Source organism: Argopecten irradians, chromosome 1 (assembly GCF_041381155.1).
Source record: "Argopecten irradians isolate NY chromosome 1, Ai_NY, whole genome shotgun sequence".
NCBI lineage: Eukaryota > Metazoa > Mollusca > Bivalvia > Pectinida > Pectinidae > Argopecten > Argopecten irradians.
In genome coordinates, this window is record NC_091134.1 from 12,593,659 (window position 1) to 12,618,552 (window position 24,894).

The 24,894-nt window shown below is 38.6% G+C and overlaps 1 protein-coding gene across 2 annotated transcripts in view; it reads left to right on the top strand.

Moving 5' to 3' along the window:
• Positions 1 to 6,582, top strand: part of LOC138317973 (transmembrane protein 222-like) — a 158,144-nt gene extending 151,562 nt beyond the window's left edge. The window contains exons 1-7 of one of the 2 annotated variants that reach the window (XM_069259968.1): positions 583 to 657; positions 690 to 801; positions 1,738 to 1,822; positions 2,368 to 2,399; positions 2,715 to 2,808; positions 3,258 to 3,388; positions 4,300 to 6,582. In XM_069259968.1, coding sequence (XP_069116069.1) covers positions 615 to 657; positions 690 to 801; positions 1,738 to 1,822; positions 2,368 to 2,399; positions 2,715 to 2,808; positions 3,258 to 3,388; positions 4,300 to 4,387 — 585 coding nt within the window. In that variant the 5' untranslated portion in view covers positions 583 to 614 and the 3' untranslated portion in view covers positions 4,388 to 6,582. Of the gene's footprint in view, positions 1 to 582; positions 658 to 689; positions 802 to 1,737; positions 1,823 to 2,367; positions 2,400 to 2,714; positions 2,809 to 3,257; positions 3,389 to 4,299 lie in introns of those variants that run through there. The other variant, XM_069259975.1, reaches the window with a different exon arrangement.
• The last annotated feature ends 18,312 nt before the right edge of the window (positions 6,583 to 24,894 follow it).

Sequence of the window (24,894 nt, forward strand, 5' to 3'; positions counted from 1 at the left end):
CCCTTTTTTCTTTCAAATGTGCATTTTTGGAACATTTCATTGGGCGAAAATGGGGGATGGGGTAGCAAAAAGATATGTTGCCCCCCCCCCCCCCCCCCCCCCTCCGTCCTGGGGAACGGGAGGGGCGGCAATTGTAACTAATTATAACCCTTACTATATTTCTATATTTACAATTCTTTTTAATTCTTATTATGTTTCTGATACAACTGTAAATTTTTACCGGTTTTTATTAATCTTGACATCTAGAATAAATCGCCTAAAATAGTTTTACGATACGTATAAAATATAACCAATTCTCAGTAATTCTCAGATCCATGTGTATTTTAAAAGTTGTAAGCTTAAAATATTTTAAATGGATTATAATTTGTTCCGGATAAAAAGCCCGTGCTCCGAGTCAACAAGTATATCATTAGTATTACTTCCTGTTTTCTAGGGAGGATTTATTAAATAAATAATTTAATATATTTCGCAGGCTTCTTACTTATAAATAATCTATTTTCAAGGACAAAGTCAATTTGAAGGCATATAATTTGTAAGTCAAAGATTTGCTTTAGTAAAACAAAATTATCATTACGACATACTTATCAATACATTCTACGAATTTCTCCCTGCAAATGGCTGAGGTAAAAGTTGTGCCCGATACCGACTCTGAAAAAACGTCATTTAATTCAATGCCAGGACAACTCCCGCGTCATTTAATTCAATGCCAGGACAACTCCCGATGTACACAGGTCAAAAGATTGACCATTACAAATGTAGATACCCCTACTCAATCGTTTGGACGCCGATCCCATGCTTGACGTAAGTAAAAATGACCGAGTATATCGTTACATGTTAGTGAGAGATCGTTCACAATTTCCAAACTACTTCCCATTCATTTTGTTTTTAACGTTATATATGTGGTCTTTATCACTGACTAGTCATTGAGAAAGAAAACATTAGGTTATAGTGCAAAGTGTTCAAAATCACTACACATTATGCTGCCTCATGGACCTAGTGATACGTTTAGCTGTTAGTTAATTGTCTTTCTTTACAATGCCTTTTTGAATGTTTGTGATTTTGTACTGTAAACGTAAAAAAATAACCCGGTGGATAAGGCCAACTTGTTTGCAACAGTACTAGTGTTGTGACAACAACAAAAAAAACGTATTCTTCTTTTTTAAATTGTTTTCATGATCTTTATATTACACTACATGTACTACCTGTAGTACCCGGTTACTGTTTTCACTATACATTTTTTTCATATCATTATGCATACAATGTATGTGTAGTGTAAAGCAATTATTTTAGCGGAAAAGATATAACCTTCTGACTGACTCTAATATCACCCATTCACTGAATTGGTGATATCTTCTCCGCTACAACAGTATATCTTTATGTAATGTTAAAATCTGTAAAATACTGTTTGTGTATAGGCAAATATTTTTCCAGGGATGAGATTTTTTTCAATCGTGTGACATTATTATGATCGCGAAAAATGTATCCATGACATGTGCAGAAATGGTTGAACCTTTCATGCATATATACCCTTAAAATCGAATTGCAAAGATTGAAAACTGCTTAAAATTTTGAATTTTCCGTTTTTGAAATAGAATCACAAAAATTTGACCTACAAAAATAATTGGCGAATACATTACTATATGTTGAAGTATATTGTACAATATTTACATTATATTAGTATTTGTTTGTGCCTTAAATATACATGTACTGTACAATATTACGATAAAACTATTTTAGATGGCTGTTCCCTTTCATTGGACACATGGGTATCTGTATGACATCTGGAGTCATTCGGGATTTTGCTGGTCCCTACTATGTATCGGTAAGTATTGGCGTTATGTAATGATTAAAATCATTGAAATAAATTTTTGTAATGTTTTTGTCTAAAAACTATCTTTAAAACATTAGCTTAATTTGATTCATGGAACTCGCTCTTGACCCTTCGGGTCAGATGACTTAAAAATATCTTGACTGGGAGCATCACTTTTAGGAATACTTTTAGCATTATAATGATTTCTAAAACTTTCTTAGGCTTGTTGTGAAAGGTTTTAATATACAGTTAATTTAATTCTTTTCATAGCAAAATAGAGGTACGTTCTTCATGTGGTATATGTCTTATAACACGAAAAAACTTATTTTGAAATTTGATATAATTTAGAATGTTAGATAACAAATTTGGATTTCTATATGTTTTGTATTCTTCATAAAAACAAAGATATTGTTTCCATGATGACCCTGAATGTATCTATGTGCAAGAGTTCAAAACTGATTTCTGTATATGATAAATGGTAAATGTGTTTACCATGCCTCATAATGTAATAAAAAGAATGATATCTTGCTATAAGAAGTGTAAACATTTTTTTACAGGAAGATTGCATGGCATTTGGAAATCCAACAAAGTGAGTTTCCTTAATTAATTGCCTTAATATAGACGTCCCAGATTACCTTTTCTTATTTTAGATGATACCTCCCAAAGATTGAAAACATAAGATTTCTTCTTTATTTTTTAATTACATGCATGTTATTTCATTTAACTTCTATATAGTTAACAAAAGTAAGCCACTGGAAATAAATATATCAATCCTCTTAAAAATCAAGTCTAGAAATAATCATTCTGCCAGCCTACGGATTTAAGCCCTCATGCACTCAAAGAAGGATTTGCAGAAGATGAATATCAGGACTTTTTTAATAACACAATCTGAATACTGTTTCAGGTACTGGCAGTTAGACCTGAGTAAAGTAAGAAATGGCAAAGATAACTGGGACAAGGCCGTTCACGAGGCGTCAGAGGAATACAAAGGTAGAATGGTGAGTTAAATTCAACACTTTTATGGGATGTGACTGTTATTCTTAAGTTTTTGGATTCAAATATGTAAAAGCGATTGTTTAATCATTTTTGGAGGTTCATAGAAACATGGAAGGCATCCATTTACTTTATAGGTCTCATCTGGTCTTACCCATTTTTTTTTTTTTTTTTTTCCAACTGGAATTTTCATGCTACATGTTTCTTGATTTTTAACCCTTTCATGGAAACAAGAAAATATTTTTTCTTGAAATGTCTTCCAAATTGAAAAATGTAATTAAAAAAAAATAATTTGATACGAGACTGAGCTGGACCAGGAAGCTTTTTAAAATATACACCAGGAGTTACCTCCCCTACCGCATATAAAATGTCTTTTGGAGCACATAATGCCACTCATGTGAGTTGTGACTAAATCATTTTATACCTATAATCTTGAATCCTTTGTTTATTTCAGCACAACCTCTGCTGTGACAACTGTCATTCACATGTGGCAATGGCATTGAATTTGATGCATTACAACGGAGGCTCAAACTATAACATGGTGTACCTTTGTTTTATGATGCTGATACATGGCAAATATACCAGGTAATTGATTTAGTTAGTTTCCTTAATATATGTGATCATTTTATGCTACATTATTGCCATAAATTTCATGTATTGCAATTTGCAGAAAAAGTCAATAAAGGTTACATCAATGCTCTGGAGTTACAATCAAAATACCACTTTATTATTCTGTCTTTGCACATTACAGAGTTAGCTCTCCACACCTCGACCCCCCACCCCCCCTCCACCCCCTCCCACCCCTCCACCCCTCCCCACAACCCCTCCCCGCGCCTCCCTCCCCCCCCCGTCCCCCCCCCGATACCCCCCCCCCCCGCTTCCCCCCCCCCATCCACCCTACACACCCCACCACCCCCCGCCCCCCCCTTCCTCCCTCCTACCCACTCCCCCCCCCCCCCCACCCCACCCCACCCCCTCCCCGCCCCCCCCCCCCATGCCCCACCACACCACCTCTCCCCCTCCCCCCTCGCCCGCTCCTCACCCCCCACCCTCCCCTCCCCCCTCCCCCTCCGCCCCCGCCCCAACCCCCCCCCCCCCCCCCCCCCCCCCCCCTCCCCCCCCCTCCCCGCCCCCACCCTCCCCACGCCCCCCCCCTCCTCCGCCCGCCCCACCCGCCCCTCCCCCCCCCCCGCCCCTCCCTCCCCCCCCCCAATCCCCACCCCCCCTTCCCCTCGCACCCCTCCGCGCCACTACCCCCCCACCTCCCCTTGTCCCCCCCTCACCCCCCCCCCCCCCCCCCTTCACCACCCCCCACCCCTTACTAAATCGTCTGCTCCTGTTTTTGACATAGGAAAAAATACCATTTGCAAGCGGAGTAGCATCTTTAAAAAGATAGTGAAAATTAAAAAAAAAATAAAAATAATAAGATTTAGAAATAATCATAAAAAACATCAAATTCGTGTTAATGCAGGGTATGTTATATTTATATTTCACAGTGCCTGCGCCTTTGTCAAGACTTGGCTGCCATTCCTCATCATGGTCTCCGTCATAGTAACAGTTGTTTTGGTACTTCATGTTGCTTAGCAACAAAAGGACAGAAAAAAAAACAAATTATATGGCTGTGATATTGTACTGTTATATTTATGACTATAAACTGATTGTTGAAAAATGGAAAGTTAGAGTGTTATTATACAATTATTTAACGAGGACTTAATATGCTCCAAGTTGTCAGCAGGGCTCTGTACATAACAAAAATGTGTTGTTTTAATACATGTACATCAGGTTCGTGTTGTACATAGAATTTTAAGTAAAATGTTGACTTTCCTCAAAGAGAAACAATGTACTTTATAAATCTTAGCCTGGGAAGTTTCGGACACAGATCAGACATAAGCATATTTCTATAAAGCGAAATTCTGTTGATAATTTGAATATTCTATTTTGTTGACTGGAGTGGATCAGGAATTCCAGTATCAAATTCACATCCCAGGTGGTACAGTGATGGCCTTTACACTATCCACTACATCAAATGGTCTGTTGCACAGAAACCATATTTATGTCATAAAATATAGATCAGCAAGTCGATTTTCATATCAAATTTTAAATCATTGCATCATATCATACATTTGCAATGGTACATATACTTCATTTACAACTGTACATAATTTTCAGTGAAATGTCTGACTGAAATATACATTGTTGTACAAAATGTACAATGTATATAAATAGCTTGATATCAGGAAACAAGTTACTGTCTTGTAATGTGCACCAAGTTATTCATCACACCAAATAACGGTTTTAAGAATGATCTTAAAAATGTTTTTTTTTACCAGGCTAAAGTTTATGTTTTTGTTGAAAGTTGTTGTGCCATATATCTTCTGTATTGTCAGAGCCCTATGAGGTACAAACAATAGGGTAGAATCATGTCACGTTAAGTGTTTCCTCTTTCTTCACAAACAGACGTATATATCACCTACTGAATTTTCATATCATGAATTCAAAATCATGCCATCATGTCATTATTATTTACATATGTACCAAGGCATACATGGTACTTCATTTACATGATTTTCTGTTCAACATCTGGCATGCACATGCATCAGCACATTTTTAGTCCCACATAATTCATGGTAATTGAACATTTATTTTCAAAATTTCACACCATAGTACTGTTGACTATGTATATATTATCAGAGATCATGCTGCATTATATATCCATTATCAATTTTGTTAGAATTCGCATGTGAAGTCCAATTTTTCTCAACTTCTGATAAACTTTTGAGTCAAATACAGGGGAGATAACTAATGATGTCTTATGCTTCAGCTGGAATTTTAATTCAAAACATGTACTAAGAAACCATTACCTTCCTATTTTGATCTAATTCAAACACCTACAAAGGCATGTTTCCCACATTTTCAATGTTGTAATATGGAAAGCATTTAGGATTTTATATTTTGATTTTTCTTAATATATTATACTATATAGTATTTGTAGATGGGTATAATGTTGATTATTTGTAGTGTTGGTTTTAGTTTGAAAACTTCTACGATGAAACAATGTTTTACTTTTGATGCTCTAAAAGTTCTACTTTTAAAAAATCATACCGTATTTGACCCAATAAGCGCCCAGGCCGTTTAAAAAATTGATAAAATGAAAAGGTGCTTAATAAGACAAAATTATTGCAAACCTATACAGTTTTGATAGTTGTGGTCCTATGCTGGGGCAATTGAAATGATGCTTCAAAAGTGAAAGGGGCGCTGATAGGGACATGGGCGCTTATTGGGTCGATACGGTATTTGTTTTGAAATCTTTACTGATCACTAACTAATTGTATATATTGATTTATTTGTGTAGTGTTGTCTACCCTTGATGAGACTTAAGCTTTGTATTGTTCTGTAATACAAATGTAGCAATATGTCTTGTCACAATTTATTAAATCATTAATGTGATGATAAATTGTAATTTAATGAAGATATAAATTCCCTTTGTCTCCATGTATAAAAGAAATATGGATAGTTTTTGAGATTATATATACATATAGCCAGTTTTATGGACTCGACAAGGATGTGATTGGACATACTACATTACATGTATATATACTAAAATAACGAGCAAATTAATGTTTTAATGAACGGTATAGTTGAAGATATGGGTCTGCAGATTGTAAAACAGATCAGAAATATACACCCCTTGTAGAGGTATTGTTCAAAATTTCTTTACCATATATATTGTTTTTTTGTAGAATATAAATTATGAAAATAAAAAAGAAATTTTAAATCAACATTTTATTTCAAGTTTTTAATACTTACATTTTAAAATTATGAATTTATCATGTTGATGGACCGTTTAGACTTCTGTGTGACCCTGTATGACGTAAGACTACTGTGGTGACCAGTGTTGATGGCGTGACTGTTACTATGTGTTGATGGACCGTTAAGACTACTGTATGACGTTATTGTGTTGATGGACCGTTTAAGACTACTGTGTGACCTGTATGACGTTATGTATTGTGTTGATGAGACCGTTAAGACTACTGTGATGACGTTATTGTGTTGATGGACCGTTAAGACTACTGTGTATGACGTTATTGTGTTATGGACGTTAGTGTGACCCTGTATGCGTGTGATGGACCGTTAAGACTACAGTGTGTGACCCTGTATGACGTTATTGTGTTGATGGACCGTTAAGACTACTGTGTGACCCTGTATGACGTTATTGTGTTGATGGACCGTTAAGACTACTGTGTGACCCTGTATGACGTTATTGTGTTGATGGACCGTTAAGACTACTGTGTGACCCTGTATGACGTTATTGTGTTGATGGACCGTTAAGACTACTGTGTGACCCTGTATGACGTTATTGTGTTGATGGACCGTTAAGACTACTGTGTGACCCTGTATGACGTTATTGTGTTGATGGACCGTTAAGACTACTGTGTGACCCTGTATGACGTTTTGTGTTGATGGACCGTTAAGACTACTGTGTGACCCTGTATGACGTTATTGTGTTGATGGACCGTTAAGACTACTGTGTGACCCTGTATGACGTTATTGTGTTGATGGACCGTTAAGACTACTGTGTGACCCTGTATGACGTTATTGTGTTGATGGACCGTTAAGACTACTGTGTGACCCTGTATGACGTTATTGTGTTGATGGACCGTTAAGACTACTGTGTGACCCTGTATGACGTTATTGTGTTGATGGACCGTTAAGACTACTGTGTGACCCTGTATGACGTTATTGTGTTGATGGACCGTTAAGACTACTGTGTGACCCTGTATGACGTTATTGTGTTGATGGACCGTTAAGACTACTGTGTGACCCTGTATGACGTTATTGTGTTGATGGACCGTTAAGACTACTGTGTGACCCTGTATGACGTTATTGTGTTGATGGACCGTTAAGACTACTGTGTGACCCTGTATGACGTTATTGTGTTGATGGACCGTTAAGACTACTGTGTGACCCTGTATGATGTTATTGTGTTGATGGACCTTTAAGACTACTGTGTGACCCTGTATGACGTTATTGTGTTGATGGACCGTTAAGACTACTGTGTGACCCTGTATGACGTTATTGTGTTGATGGACCGTTAAGACTACTGTGTGACCCTGTATGACGTTATTGTGTGATGACCGTTAAGACTACTGTGTGACCCTGTATGACGTTATTGTGTTGATGGACCGTTAAGACTACTGTGTGACCCTGTATGACGTTATTGTGTTGATGGACCGTTAAGACTACTGTGTGACACTGTATGATGTTATTGTGTTGATGGACCGTTAAGACTACTGTGTGACCCTGTATGACGTTATTGTGTTGATGGACCGTTAAGACTACTGTGTGACCCTGTATGACGTTATTGTGTTGATGGACCGTTAAGACTACTGTGTGACCCTGTATGACGTTATTGTGTTGATGGACCGTTAAGACTACTGTGTGACCCTGTATGACGTTATTGTGTTGATGGACTGTTAAGACTACTGTGTGACCCTGTATGACGTTATTGTGTTGATGGACCGTTAAGACTACTGTGTGACCCTGTATGACGTTATTGTGTTGATGGACCGTTAAGACTATGTGTGACCCTGTATGACGTTATTGTGTTGATGGACCGTTAAGACTACTGTGTGACCCTGTATGACGTTATTGTGTTGATGGACCGTTAAGACTACTGTGTGACCCTGTATGACGTTATTGTGTTGATGGACCGTTAAGACTACTGTGTGACCCTGTATGACGTTATTGTGTTGATGGACCGTTAAGACTACTGTGTGACCCTGTATGACGTTATTGTGTTGATGGACCGTTAAGACTACTGTGTGACCCTGTATGACGTTATTGTGTTGATGGACCGTTAAGACTACTGTGTGACCCTGTATGACGTTATTGTGTTGATGGACCGTTAAGACTACTGTGTGACCCTGTATGACGTTATTGTGTTGATGGACCGTTAAGACTACTGTGTGACCCTGTATGACGTTATTGTGTTGATGGACTGTTAAGACTACTGTGTGACCCTGTATGACGTTATTGTGTTGATGGACCGTTAAGACTACTGTGTGACCCTGTATGACGTTATTGTGTTGATGGACCGTTAAGACTACTGTGTGACCCTGTATGACGTTATTGTGTTGATGGACCTGTTAAGACTACTGTGTGACCCTGTATGACGTTATTGTGTTGATGGACCGTTAAGACTACTGTGTGACCCTGTATGACGTTATTGTGTTGATGGACCGTTAAGACTACTGTGTGACCCTGTATGACGTTATTGTGTTGATGGACCGTTAAGACTACTGTGTGACCCTGTATGACGTTATTGTGTTGATGGACCGTTAAGACTACTGTGTGACCCTGTATGACGTTATTGTGTTGATGGACCGTTAAGACTACTGTGTGACCCTGTATGACGTTATTGTGTTGATGGACCGTTAAGACTACTGTGTGTGACCCTGTATGACGTTTATTGTATGTTATTTGTTGATGGACCGTTAAGACTACTGTGTGACCCTGTATGACGTTATTGTGTTGATGGACCGTTAAGACTACTGTGTGACCCTGTATGACGTTATTGTGTTGATGGACCGTTAAGACTACTGTGTGACCCTGTATGACGTTATTGTGTTGATGGACCGTTAAGACTACTGTGTGACCCTGTATGACGTTTATTGTGTTGATGGACCGTTAAGACTACTGTGTGACCCTGTATGACGTTATTGTGTTGATGGACCGTTAAGACTACTGTGTGACCCTGTATGACGTTATTGTGTTGATGGACCGTTAAGACTACTGTGTGACCCTGTATGACGTTATTGTGTTGATGGACCGTTAAGACTACTGTGTGACCCTGTATGACGTTATTGTGTTGATGGACCGTTAAGACTACTGTGTGACCCTGTATGACGTTATTTGTGTTGATGGACCGTTAAGACTACTGTGTGACCCTGTATGACGTTATTGTGTTGATGGACCGTTAAGACTACTGTGTTGACCCTGTATGACGTTATTGTGTTGATGGACCGTTAAGACTACTGTGTGACCCTGTATGACGTTATTGTGTTGATGGACCGTTAAGACTACTGTGTGACCCTGTATGACGTTATTGTGTTGATGGACCGTTAAGACTACTGTGTGACCCTGTATGACGTTATTGTGTTGATGGACCGTTAAGACTACTGTGTGACCCTGTATGACGTTATTGTGTTGATGGACCGTTAAGACTACTGTGTGACCCTGTATGACGTTATTGTGTTGATGGACCGTTAAGACTACTGTGTGACCCTGTATGACGTTATTGTGTTGATGGACCGTTAAGACTACTGTGTGACCCTGTATGACGTTATTGTGTTGATGGACCGTTAAGACTACAGTGTGACCCTGTATGACGTTATTGTGTTGATGGACCGTTAAGACTTCTGTGTGACCCTGTATGACGTTATTGTGTTGATGGACCGTTAAGACTACTGTGTGACCCTGTATGACGTTATGTGTGTTGATGGACCGTTAAGACTACTGTGTGACCCTGTATGACGTTATTGTGTTGATGGACCGTTAAGACTACTGTGTGACCCTGTATGACGTTATTGTGTTGATGGACCGTTAAGACTACTGTGTGACCCTGTATGACGTTATTGTGTTGATGGACCGTTAAGACTACTGTGTGACCCTGTATGACGTTATTGTGTTGATGGACCGTTAAGACTACTGTGTGACCCTGTATGACGTTATTGTGTTGATGGACTGTTAAGACTACTGTGTGACCCTGTATGACGTTATTGTGTTGATGGACCGTTAAGACTACTGTGTGACCCTGTATGACGTTATTGTGTTGATGGACCGTTAAGACTACTGTGTGACCCTGTATGACGTTATTGTGTTGATGGACCGTTAAGACTACTGTGTGACCCTGTATGACGTTATTGTGTTGATGGACCGTTAAGACTTCTGTGTGACCCTGTATGACGTTATTGTGTTGATGGACCGTTAAGACTACTGTGTGACCCTGTATGACGTTATTGTGTTGATGGACCGTTAAGACTACTGTGTGACCCTGTATGACGTTATTGTGTTTTTTGTGGTGATGACCGTTAAGACTACTGTGTGACCCTGTATGACGTTATTGTGTTGATGGACCGTTAAGACTTCTGTGTGACCCTGTATGACGTTATTGTGTTGATGGTCCGTTAAGACTTCTGTGTCACCCTGTATGACGTTATTGTGTTGATGGACCTGTAAGACTACAGTGTGACCCAGTATGACGTCATTGTGTTGATGGACCGTTAAGACTACTGTGTGACCCTGTATGACGTTATTGTGTTGATGGACCGTTAAGACTACTGTGTGACCCTGTATGACGTTATTGTGTTGATGGACCGTTAAGACTACTGTGTGACCCTGTATGACGTTATTGTGTTGATGGACCGTTAAGACTACTGTGTGACCCTGTATGACGTTATTGTGTTGATGGACCGTTAAGACTACTGTGTGACCCTGTATGACGTTATTGTGTTGATGGACCGTTAAGACTACTGTGTGACCCTGTATGACGTTATTGTGTTGATGGACCGTTAAGACTACTGTGTGACCCTGTATGACGTTATTGTGTTGATGGACCGTTAAGACTACTGTGTGACCCTGTATGACGTTATTGTGTTGATGGACCGTTAAGACTACTGTGTGACCCTGTATGACGTTATTGTGTTGATGGACCGTTAAGACTACTGTGTGACCCTGTATGACGTTATTTGTGTTGATGGACCGTTAAGACTACTGTGTGACCCTGTATGACGTTATTGTGTTGATGGACCGTTAAGACTACTGTGTGACCCTGTATGACGTTATTGTGTTGATGGACCGTTAAGACTACTGTGTGACCCTGTATGACGTTATTGTGTTGATGGACCGTTAAGACTACTGTGTGACCCTGTATGACGTTATTGTGTTGATGGACGTTAAGACTACTGTGTGACCCTGTATGACGTTATTGTGTTGATGGACCGTTAAGACTACTGTGTGACCCTGTATGACGTTATTGTGTTGATGGACCGTTAAGACTACTGTGTGACCCTGTATGACGTTATTGTGTTGATGGACCGTTAAGACTACTGTGTGACCCTGTATGACGTTATTGTGTTGATGGACCGTTAAGACTACTGTGTGACCCTGTATGACGTTATTGTGTTGATGGACCGTTAAGACTACTGTGTGACCCTGTATGACGTTATTGTGTTGATGGACCGTTAAGACTACTGTGTGACCCTGTATGACGTTATTGTGTTGATGGACCGTTACATGTAAGACTACTGTGTGACCCTGTATGACATTATTGTGTTGATGGACCGTTAAGACTACTGTGTGACCCTGTATGACGTTATTGTGTTGATGGACCGTTAAGACTACAGTGTGACCCTGTTGACGTTATTGTGTTGATGGACCGTTAAGACTACTGTGTGACCCTGTATGACGTTATTGTGTTGATGGACCGTTAAGACTACTGTGTGACCCTGTATGACGTTATTGTGTTGATGGACCGTTAAGACTACTGTGTGACCCTGTATGACGTTATTGTGTTGATGGACCGTTAAGACTACTGTGTGACCCTGTATGACGTTATTGTGTTGATGGACCGTTAAGACTACTGTGTGACCCTGTATGACGTTATTGTGTTGATGGACCGTTAAGACTACTGTGTGACCCTGTATGACGTTATTGTGTTGATGGACCGTTAAGACTACTGTGTGACCCTGTATGACGTTATTGTGTTGATGGACCGTTAAGACTACTGTGTGACCCTGTATGACGTTATTGTGTTGATGGACCGTTAAGACTACTGTGTGACCCTGTATGACGTTATTGTGTTGATGGACCGTTAAGACTACTGTGTGACCCTGTATGACGTTATTGTGTTGATGGACCGTTAAGACTACTGTGTGACCCTGTATGACGTTATTGTGTTGATGGACCGTTAAGACTACTGTGTGACCCTGTATGACGTTATTGTGTTGATGGACCGTTAAGACTACTGTGTGACCCTGTATGACGTTATTGTGTTGATGGACCGTTAAGACTACTGTGTGACCCTGTATGACGTTATTGTGTTGATGGACCGTTAAGACTACTGTGTGACCCTGTATGACGTTATTGTGTTGATGGACCGTTAAGACTACTGTGTGACCCTGTATGACGTTATTGTGTTGATGGACCGTTAAGACTACTGTGTGACCCTGTATGACGTTATTGTGTTGATGGACCGTTAAGACTACTGTGTGACCCTGTATGACGTTATTGTGTTGATGGACCGTTAAGACTACTGTGTGACCCTGTATGACGTTATTGTGTTGATGGACCATTAAGACTACTGTGTGACCCTGTATGACGTTATTGTGTTGATGGACCGTTAAGACTACTGTGTGACCCTGTATGACGTTATTGTGTTGATGGACCGTTAAGACTACTGTGTGACCCTGTATGACGTTATTGTGTTGATGGACCGTTAAGACTACTGTGTGACCCTGTATGACGTTATTGTGTTGATGGACCGTTAAGACTACTGTGTGACCCTGTATGACGTTATTGTGTTGATGGACCGTTAAGACTACTGTGTGACCCTGTATGACGTTATTGTGTTGATGGACCGTTAAGACTACTGTGTGACCCTGTATGACGTTATTGTGTTGATGGACTGTTAAGACTACTGTGTGACCCTGTATGACGTTATTGTGTTGATGGACCGTTAAGACTACTGTGTGACCCTGTATGACGTTATTGTGTTGATGGACCGTTAAGACTACTGTGTGACCCTGTATGACGTTATTGTGTTGATGGACCGTTAAGACTACTGTGTGACCCTGTATGACGTTATTGTGTTGATGGACCGTTAAGACTACTGTGTGACCCTGTATGACGTTATTGTGTTGATGGACCGTTAAGACTACTGTGTGACCCTGTATGACGTTATTGTGTTGATGGACTGTTAAGACTACTGTGTGACCCTGTATGACGTTATTGTGTTGATGGACCGTTACATGTAAGACTACTGTGTGACCCTGTATGACATTATTGTGTTGATGGACCGTTAAGACTACTGTGTGACCCTGTATGACGTTATTGTGTTGATGGACCGTTAAGACTACTGTGTGACCCTGTATGACGTTATTGTGTTGATGGACCGTTAAGACTACTGTGTGACCCTGTATGACGTTATTGTGTTGATGGACCGTTAAGACTACTGTGTGACCCTGTATGACGTTATTGTGTTGATGGACCGTTAAGACTACTGTGTGACCCTGTATGACGTTATTGTGTTGATGGACCGTTAAGAAGACTGTATGACGTTATTGTGTGTGGACCGTTAAGTATGTGACCCTGTATACGTTATTGTGTTGATGGACCGTTAAGACTACTGTGTGACCCTGTATGACGTTATTGTGTTGATGGACCGTTAAGACTACTGTGTGACCCTGTATGACGTTATTGTGTCGATGGACCGTTAAGACTACTGTGTGACCCTGTATGACGTTATTGTGTTGTTGGACCGTTAAGACTACTGTGTGACCCTGTATGACGTTATTGTGTTGATGGACCGTTAAGACTACTGTGTGACCCTGTATGACGTTATTGTGTTGATGGACCGTTAAGACTACTGTGTGACCCTGTATGACGTTATTGTGTTGATGGACCGTTAAGACTACTGTGTGACCCTGTATGACGTTATTGTGTTGATGGACCGTTAAGACTACTGTGTGACCTTGTATGACGTCATTGTGTTGATGGACCGTTAAGAATACCGTGCGTTTATATTGAAGATATCTACATTTCTTACTTCCGACCTTACTTTCTTCTTCCTGGCGGCTTCTTTGACACTACCTCACTTTTGGCCTTCTATTGAGCGCTCCCCCCTGGAAGGAAGGTTCTGGGTTTGGTCCCCTGGCCTAGTTTATAAAAGTGGTTGTTTCTGCTCCTGTCTGGCGCTCAACATAAAAGGAGTGGGACGACTGGTTCGCCCGTTGTCAGTACAATATGATCGTGTGTGATGTTTTGCTTGTGTCTTCGGCAGCATGCTTCTATAAAAAGGAGCATGAGTTCTACTATACAAGGCGCTGTTGTAAATATCAGTTTCTGAAAAGTCAGTCAGAAGGTGATATCTTTTCGCTACAACGGTAGCTACTATACTATACGAGAAGACATAATACAAATATACCGCAGTCTCTCAAAACACACACCCGCACTTCATACACGCAATACACCGCATACATGGTAAACCGTCCTTATATGACCCTGGCTGTTAATAGGACGTTAATGTCTGACCCTGTATGACGTCATTTTGTTAATTTTCAATAGGCTATTTTTTGGATCACTAGGTTGGTACATTGCAATGTATGAATTCTACATATGGTCTGAAATAATACTTTTGCGACCATCTTATGCTAATAAATGGCAATCGAACAAAGTTTCTTTTGCTTTTAAACTGATCGTTCATGTATATACATTGCATGTGGAATACGTTATAGTTTTAACTGTTATCAGCTTAAATACTGCCCTGTATCGGAGACAATGTACTTATACTTTATTAAAGTATGTTGCAGAACAATAATGCAGGCAATGTCATCTTTATCAACTAAAAAAAGCAAATTAAAAAGGCGGCTAAATTTGACCTTATATTCTGTAAGTGTCTCCCTTGACACTTATGACATTGAGTTGAGCGTTCGCCCTTAAAAGGATAGCGTTTTTTGCTGTGGTCCTTAGCCGAGACAAGCTGTAGTCTATACAATAGCAGTTTTTAGCTCACCTGGCCCGAAGGGCCGGTGAGCTTTTGCCATGGCGGCGTCCGTCGTCCGTCGTCCGTCCGTCGTCCGTCCGTCATCCGTCCGTCAACATTTCCTTTAAATTGCTACTTCATAAAGTACTGCATGGATTTTAACAAAATTTGTTAAAATTTGGCCAGAAACTTCCTTAGGAGAAGGGGATCAGATTTTGCATAAATGGTGACCCTGACCCCCCTGGGGCAGGAGGGGCGGGGCCCAATAAGGGTATTAGAGGTAAATCCTATAAATCGATACTTGTCCTAGAGTTCTGCATGGATTGCAACCAAATTTTGCCAGAAACTTCCTTAGGGGAAGGGGATCAGATTTTGCATAAATAGTGACCCTGACCCCCCTGGGGCAGGAGGGGCGGGGCCCAATAGGGGTTATAGAGGTAAATCCTAAAACTCGCTACTTGTCCTAGAGTTCTGCATGGATTGTAACCAAATTTGGCCAGAAACATCCATGGGGTTAACAGAATTCGTATGAATTTTGGATTTGACCCCCTGGAGCAGAAAGAGTGGGGCCCAATAGGGGAATTAGAGGTAAATATTCAAATTCCTTCAGAAGAGAAACAATGAACTTGTATTCAGAACATTACTTGGCATTACAAACCAGGTGAGCGATACAGGCCCTCTGGGCCTCTTGTTTCTGTTGTTTAGCCATAGCCTAAATGGAGTGGGACGATTAACGTGCTCATTGTAAGTATAATGTTACCGAGTGAGATGTGCTGTTCTGACGTATTGACAGTATGTTTCGTTGAACTTTCATTGTAAAATGGGCTTTGTTTAAGTAAACACCATACTGACAGTCAGGGTTATTAAAGAGATGTCTCCATGCATGCGGTGTGCAGCGTGTTTGAAGCGCGTAGTGCATGGTTCCGGAGATTGCGGTATATTCGTGTTGTCTCTTCTTGTAATAGAGGAACTCTTGTGCTTTTCATAGTGCTATCCCACAGAACCATGTCACTGAAGACACCAAACAAACACAGCCAACCTGGTCACGTTATATTGACAACGGGCAAACCAGTCGTCCCACTCCTTTCATTTTGAGGTCTAGGCAGGAGCAGAAACTAACACTTTTATAGACCATGGTGTCTCTTGGCCAGGAGACTGATCCCACAGGTACAAACGCTCAACTCCTGGCCAATCATGAGGCGTTGACAAGTGAGACGTTAGGAAGAAGAAACATAATTAAGAAAAAGGCGGGAAAAGATACAACAAAAATGTATCCGCCTTTTAGAGTAAAATGGGCAAGTGTTCTCACTATCACAAGGAGACAACACACGACCATACCATAGTCTCCAACGACAGGGGAAAGCGTCCTTAATTGACCCTGCTGATAATAGGAAGTTAACCAGCTAGCCAGGAAAACACAAGACAAGAGGAAACGAATGTACCACATCTTGGGAACACATGCATTCATCAATCCACTACACATTAACCTAGCATATAGACTATGTAGTTTTAAATTGGGACATGCACGTAACTTAAGCCAAGCTGTATAGTATTGCTGTATGTATCCGAATTACAAGAAATTCCTTAATTAAATTGTCTTTACTACAGTGTTACAGAAGTCTAGGATAGATCCTTAGTGTGCTATGGTTCTTTCTACTTCTGATATACTTAAGAATTAACTTGCATAGATTTTTTTATGTTATGGAGATATAACACAAAAATCTTAGTGTAGTCTTAATAAACGGCGAAGCGAGCGGTTTATTTAGAGTACACTCAGATTTTTGTGTTATATCTCCATAACGTAAAAAATATATTCAAATTAATCCTTATAATTTAATTTACTAAAGATAATATCTTCAATACTCAAAATTCATTTTGGGACTCTTTTGTCTATGAAATCATTACGCCGTCATCCCAGCCAATCAAAAGCAACGTCACAAATGGCGACGCCATTTTTTTCCTTTATGGGCTGAAAAAGAAAAATTTTAAGTTTATGAAAATGCTCGCAACAAGCAAAATTGAATTATTTTTATGGATAATTTTCAAGTAAAAGCAGTTACAAGTAATATTGCTACAACTTGGACAAAGACAATCACAGTTATATGTTCTGTTATGTACCAAATTCCTTCCCTCTATATAAAAGTCTTAGTAACATTTGAAAACGAGATCAACAACTAATAATGCGGAAAGTGGTAGGTAGAATATTTCACTGTGTCCTGTCCAACTTACTATTAGAAATGAGCTGAACATTTCAGGATACCAACATGCATTCAGAATACCATTACGGCTTTGGTATTTGCTAACATCCAGCAGCAAAATTTATCCAGTTCGCCGTTAGGTTGTTGTGTAGTTAAAGGTATAGCAGACTGCAGTTTTATCCATTTTTGTCCCTTTTGGATGACGATAGGTACTTCTACTGATGGTTATGACAATTCCATATGAACATACAGTGGAGCAGATAAGTGCATAAATTGAAAGTTAAAAAAAATATCAATTGAAGTTTAGACCGAAAGATTTTTTTTTGCCTCTAGTCCATCGCGAATTACCCATTTGATGTCACTTGCGGCCATTTTCCAATATGGCCGCCAAAACACTATTTCAGATTAATTGTAAGTCTTTTTTCTGATTCGTTTTCGCCCTTTACCTTTAATACTCTTTTGTCTTTACCCGCTCCTGGTGTGTGCCGTTGTAGCGTCGTCAACTTGGCAGATTGTAGCCTGGACCTGGATGTATATTGTAGGTGCTGACTCCTTGGCAGATTACATCATCTTATAATATGGAATTTTTTTAAAAATGGAATTCAGTTGCATTTTCCAAAAACTAATTCTGACTTAAAATTTGCTTGACAAATGTTAACTTAAAGTTATATTGTTGAATTTATTGCGATAACATACACTATCCATTGAAGCAGTAGAAATGTGACACGACAATAGGGTAGCTGTCACAGAAATCCTTAAAAGTAAAAAAAAAAAAAAAAAAAACATGCACTTTAATAGCTATTCGTCTGATACAACTGTCGTATGCAAGGTACGCATGGATTTACTATCTAGAAATGGAAAATAAACAAATGAAAAATCGAAAAAATATGTTTTACTGTTTAGCTTTTTTTATTTTTTGTTATCTTTGAAAGTACTATTTGGGTAATGAGAAAATTGAGTGTGCAGTGCGTTCAGTAAGTAGTCATAATCACATATTGAAATTTTAAATTTTGATAAATATGTGGTTTTCAGTAATTAATGTCCTATATGGCTTAAACTATGAGCATTTTACCTAACGCACTTTGAGTCATTTAATCTTCGAGGAAAATTAGCCGTATCCATGTAATTGTATGTTTTTGTAAAACCTACGTATTTGATGTGTGATGATTCTGATAAAGTACTGCTAGATGCAGAGACACACGAACCTGGTACAAACCTTTTATATATTTATATAATGGATATGTTTAACCAGTTTCCGGACACATGTTTTAATCATATGGAAATTATTCCACCTCAAATCATTGTGGTTACATATGAAAGAACGTGCAATAACCGCCAAACTGCATAAGTTCGTCAGCCCTCTTTGGGAATGCGTAGCACGACAACCCCTTAAAATTTACACTGCTTATTTAAGCTCCCATTTAAAACGTTCCTGTTATTTCCCATACATGGTCTCCCTATATCTACATTGTATATTACATGTTTGCAGCAACTACAACAATGACTTTTCATTGGTGAACCTGAGAGTCTTTCTACCGTTGGTGATTTTGAGGATGAATATGAAACCCCTAATTTGCACCATCTCACCGATAAATACAAATTTAACAAGATAGATTGCCATTTAATTGACAGGTAGGATTTCATGCCGGATACGTATTCTGAAAAAGCAATGAAAATATTACCCTTCCTTCGTTTGATTAGTTTAATGCCTGGATATGCATATACATCATGTGATAATGAGCTATTTAGTAAAACTGGCTGCTGGTAGGCGTGGCAACCGTCATGTTGTACCTTCAAGCATAGTCCATACATTTGTTTTGTGTTCAATTGTAGGCTACTTTTACAAGGGAAACTATTCGCGTATGCGCAACTATGTATTGAAATAAATAGTTATATTCTTACCCATTCTTATTTAGTATTAACTATAGGTATATCGTATAATTGTACACGAATTTGATAAAAAAATTATTTGTTATTCTAAACAAAACGTGAGAAAAAAGTTATTTAATCGATTCAGTGTCATTTATCTATTCTTCAAACCTCATCAATCTCTCTCAGATTAAAACCTGACTTAATTGCTCCGGTATAACGCGATTGTTTGCATGTTGTCTTGTCTTTTCGTGTCTGTCATCTCAGTATAATCTTCAGTTTCAAAGTCGTATTGACTGCCATGTTATTAACAAAGTAATACGTATGTCTTGTACTATTTGGTTCTTGTGCGGTTTGAGCACACGGGAATGATTGCTTACTTCCTTTGGTATGAGGTTTTTGAACACGAAAATGGATGTTTCTGTCTTTTTGTGCAGTTTGTGTACGAGGGTAAGAATGTTTCAGTTTTTTGTATGCGCTTTGTGCACACGGAACGTAGAAGTTTCTTTTTTTTGTGCGGTTTGTGCACGCGGGGATGAATGTTCGTTTCTCTTGTGTGCTTTGGGCATTACAATACCAATGGGTCTCCGACGTTAATATCTATATGAGTACGTAACTCCGTTTTAAACAGTTTGCTGATCCAGAAGTCTATAATGATGCCCTGTCTGCCTGTTGAATTCCTGTAAGCTCAAACCCAAGATTGCGTTTCGTTTTAGTTTGTGTCCGATAAAGTACAGGTGATTCTTTTCCAAGAAACCTTTCGGCTTTTGGGGTAATAATGTATTTGTGTTTGCAAAAATGCATGTTTGTAAATCACCCATCTTCTCTCTCTGCCGCCTTCATCTGTCAATGAAGCTCAGAAGATTTTCTTTCATTCATTATCTTGTTTGTGTGACTGTATTAAATACCTTTTACAATTGTCCACTTTTATGTTGATGTCGTTCTTCCTCGATCATATGTCAATTCGAATGTACTTAGTGATCATTTCCATTACTCTTTGACAGCGATACATCTATGTGACGTACAGTACGTAGCAAACATTACAGTACCTTTAAAACAAGGTTAATTCGTCAACGGCAGTCGATAGCAGACACCACAAACAAATCCCTTTATTACAATAAATTTAATGTTTACAAAACTAATAAACGCCTAAGAGTAGACCGTGCAGTGTTAGGGTATAGGGTAACACGTGTTAACAAACAATGATAAATCACATGACAATGAATTCGGGTCGGGTCGCGATTCCGGATCAGGTTTTCACACCGACTCAACAATTAGTCTACTTTGAAGACGCATCATCTTGTATTTGCATGCCATTGCCGGATAAATATAACACCACCTTGTTCTTTTTACGTTAAATTACTGTCTCATTGTTCTGCCCCCCACCGACTGAGTTAACGGGGTTACAATACCAAATTTTATGTCTCTAGTGTATTACTGAAAATAAAGGTGACTTAAAGTGTGACAGAAAAGTCATTTAAATGCTACGACCTGCTGATCAGGGGATAGAAGTGATCATTCGAACGTAGTAAAAATGTAGTAGTTATTTTTGTTACTGCCATGTTAAGGCCTGGGACCTGTGAATGCACTTGTACCATGGTATTTCAAATTACTTTTGGTCTTTCCGTGGTCCAATATTAAGTATTTTATTGCTATTATTGAATTACTTACTTAGCCGCTTCAACTCGACACATGACCCGATGTATCCGAGTCTCCATTGAGTAAAGAACGTAAATGTCTTTGATAATCGAATATAAATAACTGATTACATATCATAAGCAACAAAAGTCAACAAGACTAAAATGGAAGTCTAATTTCTTATCAATGAGAAAAGAAAACAATCATGTTGCAATTTCCATATTTTGTAAAGGCCGGCATGGAATAAGCTTTGAATTATTCTCTTGCTTAAAAAAAGACATATTTTCGATATCTTCCACGCTTGCTTCGTATTCCTTTCCTGAATACATAAAACAATCTAATACTTGTTTTTGTTTACTCTACGAAAATAAACATTACTACCGATTATCGAAACCTGAAGTTCTTTATCATATATTTGGGCGATTAAATAAGGCTGTTGAAACTAATCAAACAAAAATATTGAGACATTTGCACAATTTTAGTTCAACAAACGATTCATATGCCATTTGAAGACACAAAAATTACTATTATGTGAAAAATAAATGTAAATAATAATTAAAAAGTACTTTTTTTATTTTATTTTTCTCTTTCCTTACATCTTCAAATGATTGCATTTCACAACATCTGTGGTTGGGTTTTTTCACTTCAATTGCATGTGATCAGCAAGGAAATAAATCTACATACACTGACGAATAATAGATACAGTCAGATAAGGTGTTCGACCTCATTGTATAATCGTAAAAGACGACTTAATTTAGGATCTTATCTTAATTTTTTTCTTCCTGACATTCGTTCTTCTTCTTCCTAACGATAACGTCTCCCTTGACACCGCCGCAATATTGGCTTTGAATTGTCGGGTTCTGTCCCCCAGACACACCATAGTCTATAAAAGTGGTAGTTTCTGCTCCTGCTTAGCGCTCAGCATATAAAGGAGTGGGACGGCTGGTTTTGCCCGTTGTCATTCTAACGTGACCGGATATGTATGTCGTTCGGTGTCTTTGGTGACATGCTTCGATAAGATAACACTATTTTAAGGAAAAGAAATCACAATCACAACGAGACACGCCATAAATATACTGCAGACGCCCTAAAACTTACAGATATTTACACACCGCAACACATTGCATAAAGAAGTCCTTCAGAAATGGCCCTAGCTGTTGACAGGACACAAAGTCTGATCTACAATATCTATTTCTTTGAACTGTTATTTAAAACTATAAAGTTTAAAAGTTTATATTTTCCCATTGATTTGCTCAACGTTTTAAATATTTTTTTGTATGAATGCATACTTTTAATTTTCGATATCTGCAAAGATTGTTTAGTATCTAAGTAAATCAGACATTTTGTAAAGAGACCATTCACTTATTCAGTTACACAACATTTGGTTTCGAAATGCTCTTGTTATGACTTTCTTAGCTTTACAACTAAATCAAGCTGTGAATTCGAGATCCAACTTGCCTCTTGTCTTACGTTTCCTTCACAGATCTAAATATCGATGATGTAGGTATATTTGATGTGCTTCAGATCTAGAGTTTGTTTGTTGGAAGGAAATCAAATTGTGACACGACCAACTGCTGAGTGAACTCCCTGTTTGAAGCTCTCTGCCAAAAAACAATACGCATATATAAGCGTTATCTCCTTAACACAACAACGATAAATAAAAACCAAAGTACATCTAAAGAATGTGAAGTTTTTATTTTGTGGTGTAATCTAAAGTAATATAAACTGGTATATCATTTCCATATCAATAAACGATTATTCCGGATTTAATTTGGGGTGCTGCTTCACGTTTTAATATACTATTTCTTATCGTGGATGCTTAGGGTACTCACAGGTATTATATATCCCATGTGTTGCTGTGATAAGATTTTATTACCATTTAGATATCCGGAATCCGGCTCCAGACCGTAAACTTGTATCTACCTAACACAATCTCCTACCAAATTCTGTAATGCAACTCTGTCTGATTATCTGTCATAAAGGGGAGATAAACTGTCATAAAAGGGAGATAAATATTTTGAAAAATTACGATTTTCGTTCAATCGAAGAAGCAAAACTTCAGGATATAAAACATTCAATCGTGTAGCTGATGAGTAGATTAATTCGTTGTGTTATCGGCTGCTTGGCATTAAACTATAGATTGGCCAGACAGGGTGACCATTTATCATGAATAACCATCGTCTCTCGTGATGACTTGTATGCCTTCTTTTCTCGCCTTCATCGATTGTCCTTATCGAATCCTTATGTCTGTGTTAGGTTCTACTTTCAATGTCTGGTAAACTCCTAAGGCATTGTAGAAGACTAAAACGTATGTTTCGACATCAAGAACGCATGGAATACATTTTCAATGACAAATTCACATAACAGTAGAGTCAAAGTTTGTTAACTGGATTGGGTTGGTTTGGTCTAGTTGGTATGATACCACCTCACTTTTGGACTTCAGTTGAGCGTTTGCACCTTGTGAGGATGTGTGGAAGACTCCGGGTTCCGGACCCTGGCCAAGACACATCAGGTCTATAAAAGTTTCTGCTCCTGCATAGAGCTTAGCATTAAAGGAATGGGACGACTGGTTCGCCCGTTTTCAATGTAATGTGACCGAATGGAGTGTGTTGCTTTGTGTCTTCGGCGGCATGCTTCAGTGATATAGCACTATAAAAATGGCAAAAATTCCACTATATGAGAAGACACTACACGAATATTGCGCAGTCTCCCATAACACGCACCACATACAAAACAGTTCAAATGAAGCAATATGAGTAATACGATTTCGTGTTCAGGGTTTAACCAGGCGAGTGGACTTAACAGTTAGTATAAGGGAGATGGGATTCATGTTGTTTCGAAGACTTATATTAATATGAACATATGTTTGTTAACCTTACTTTAAAAGATGTCGGGAACATTACCGCCGAGGAAATATATTAAATAAATATAAGCTTCAATAGCAGAAATTGCAGAATTACTAGATTATTTTGACTGTAAATTATGAAAATAAATGGCCGTGATCATATGTGTGACACGGAAACGCGAAATGAAATTTGAAAATTGTTTCCAGAATAACTTTTTTTCATGGTTTAATATAATTTGACAATTCATTGCGACATCATGTATTCATATTTTGGATTTATCAATGTACATGTTATGGAGATAAACTGTACATTATGTGGGAGAGAGAACTGTATCGAGGCCCGTCAGATCGAGATCTGTATCTCTAACTTAAAACATAGCAAGTCTTTGTGTTAATAAAGTAACTCTTATTTCTAATATAAGACAGTTTTTTTTGTCTTTGTCTATTAGCTCAGGTAACCAATATGCATTCAACCATGGCAAATCCTATATAGACAATGGCAACATAGAATTACCTTTGCCTGTGTTATATGTGATGAATAGCATTCATGAACGGAATGCATAAAGCATACTTTTTGGTTGGACAACAATCTGTAAATTCATTTTCACCATATCCACCGACATTGATGGATAGATATTACTTTCTCAATTTAAGCGATAAAATAATATGGTTTTAGTGATGTGTATTACTAAAAGGACATTTCTTTCCAATGTCTGATATGGTAAAGAAATGACATATGAAACTAGATTTGCAATTTAGGCATTTGTTTGAAAGCGTCTTG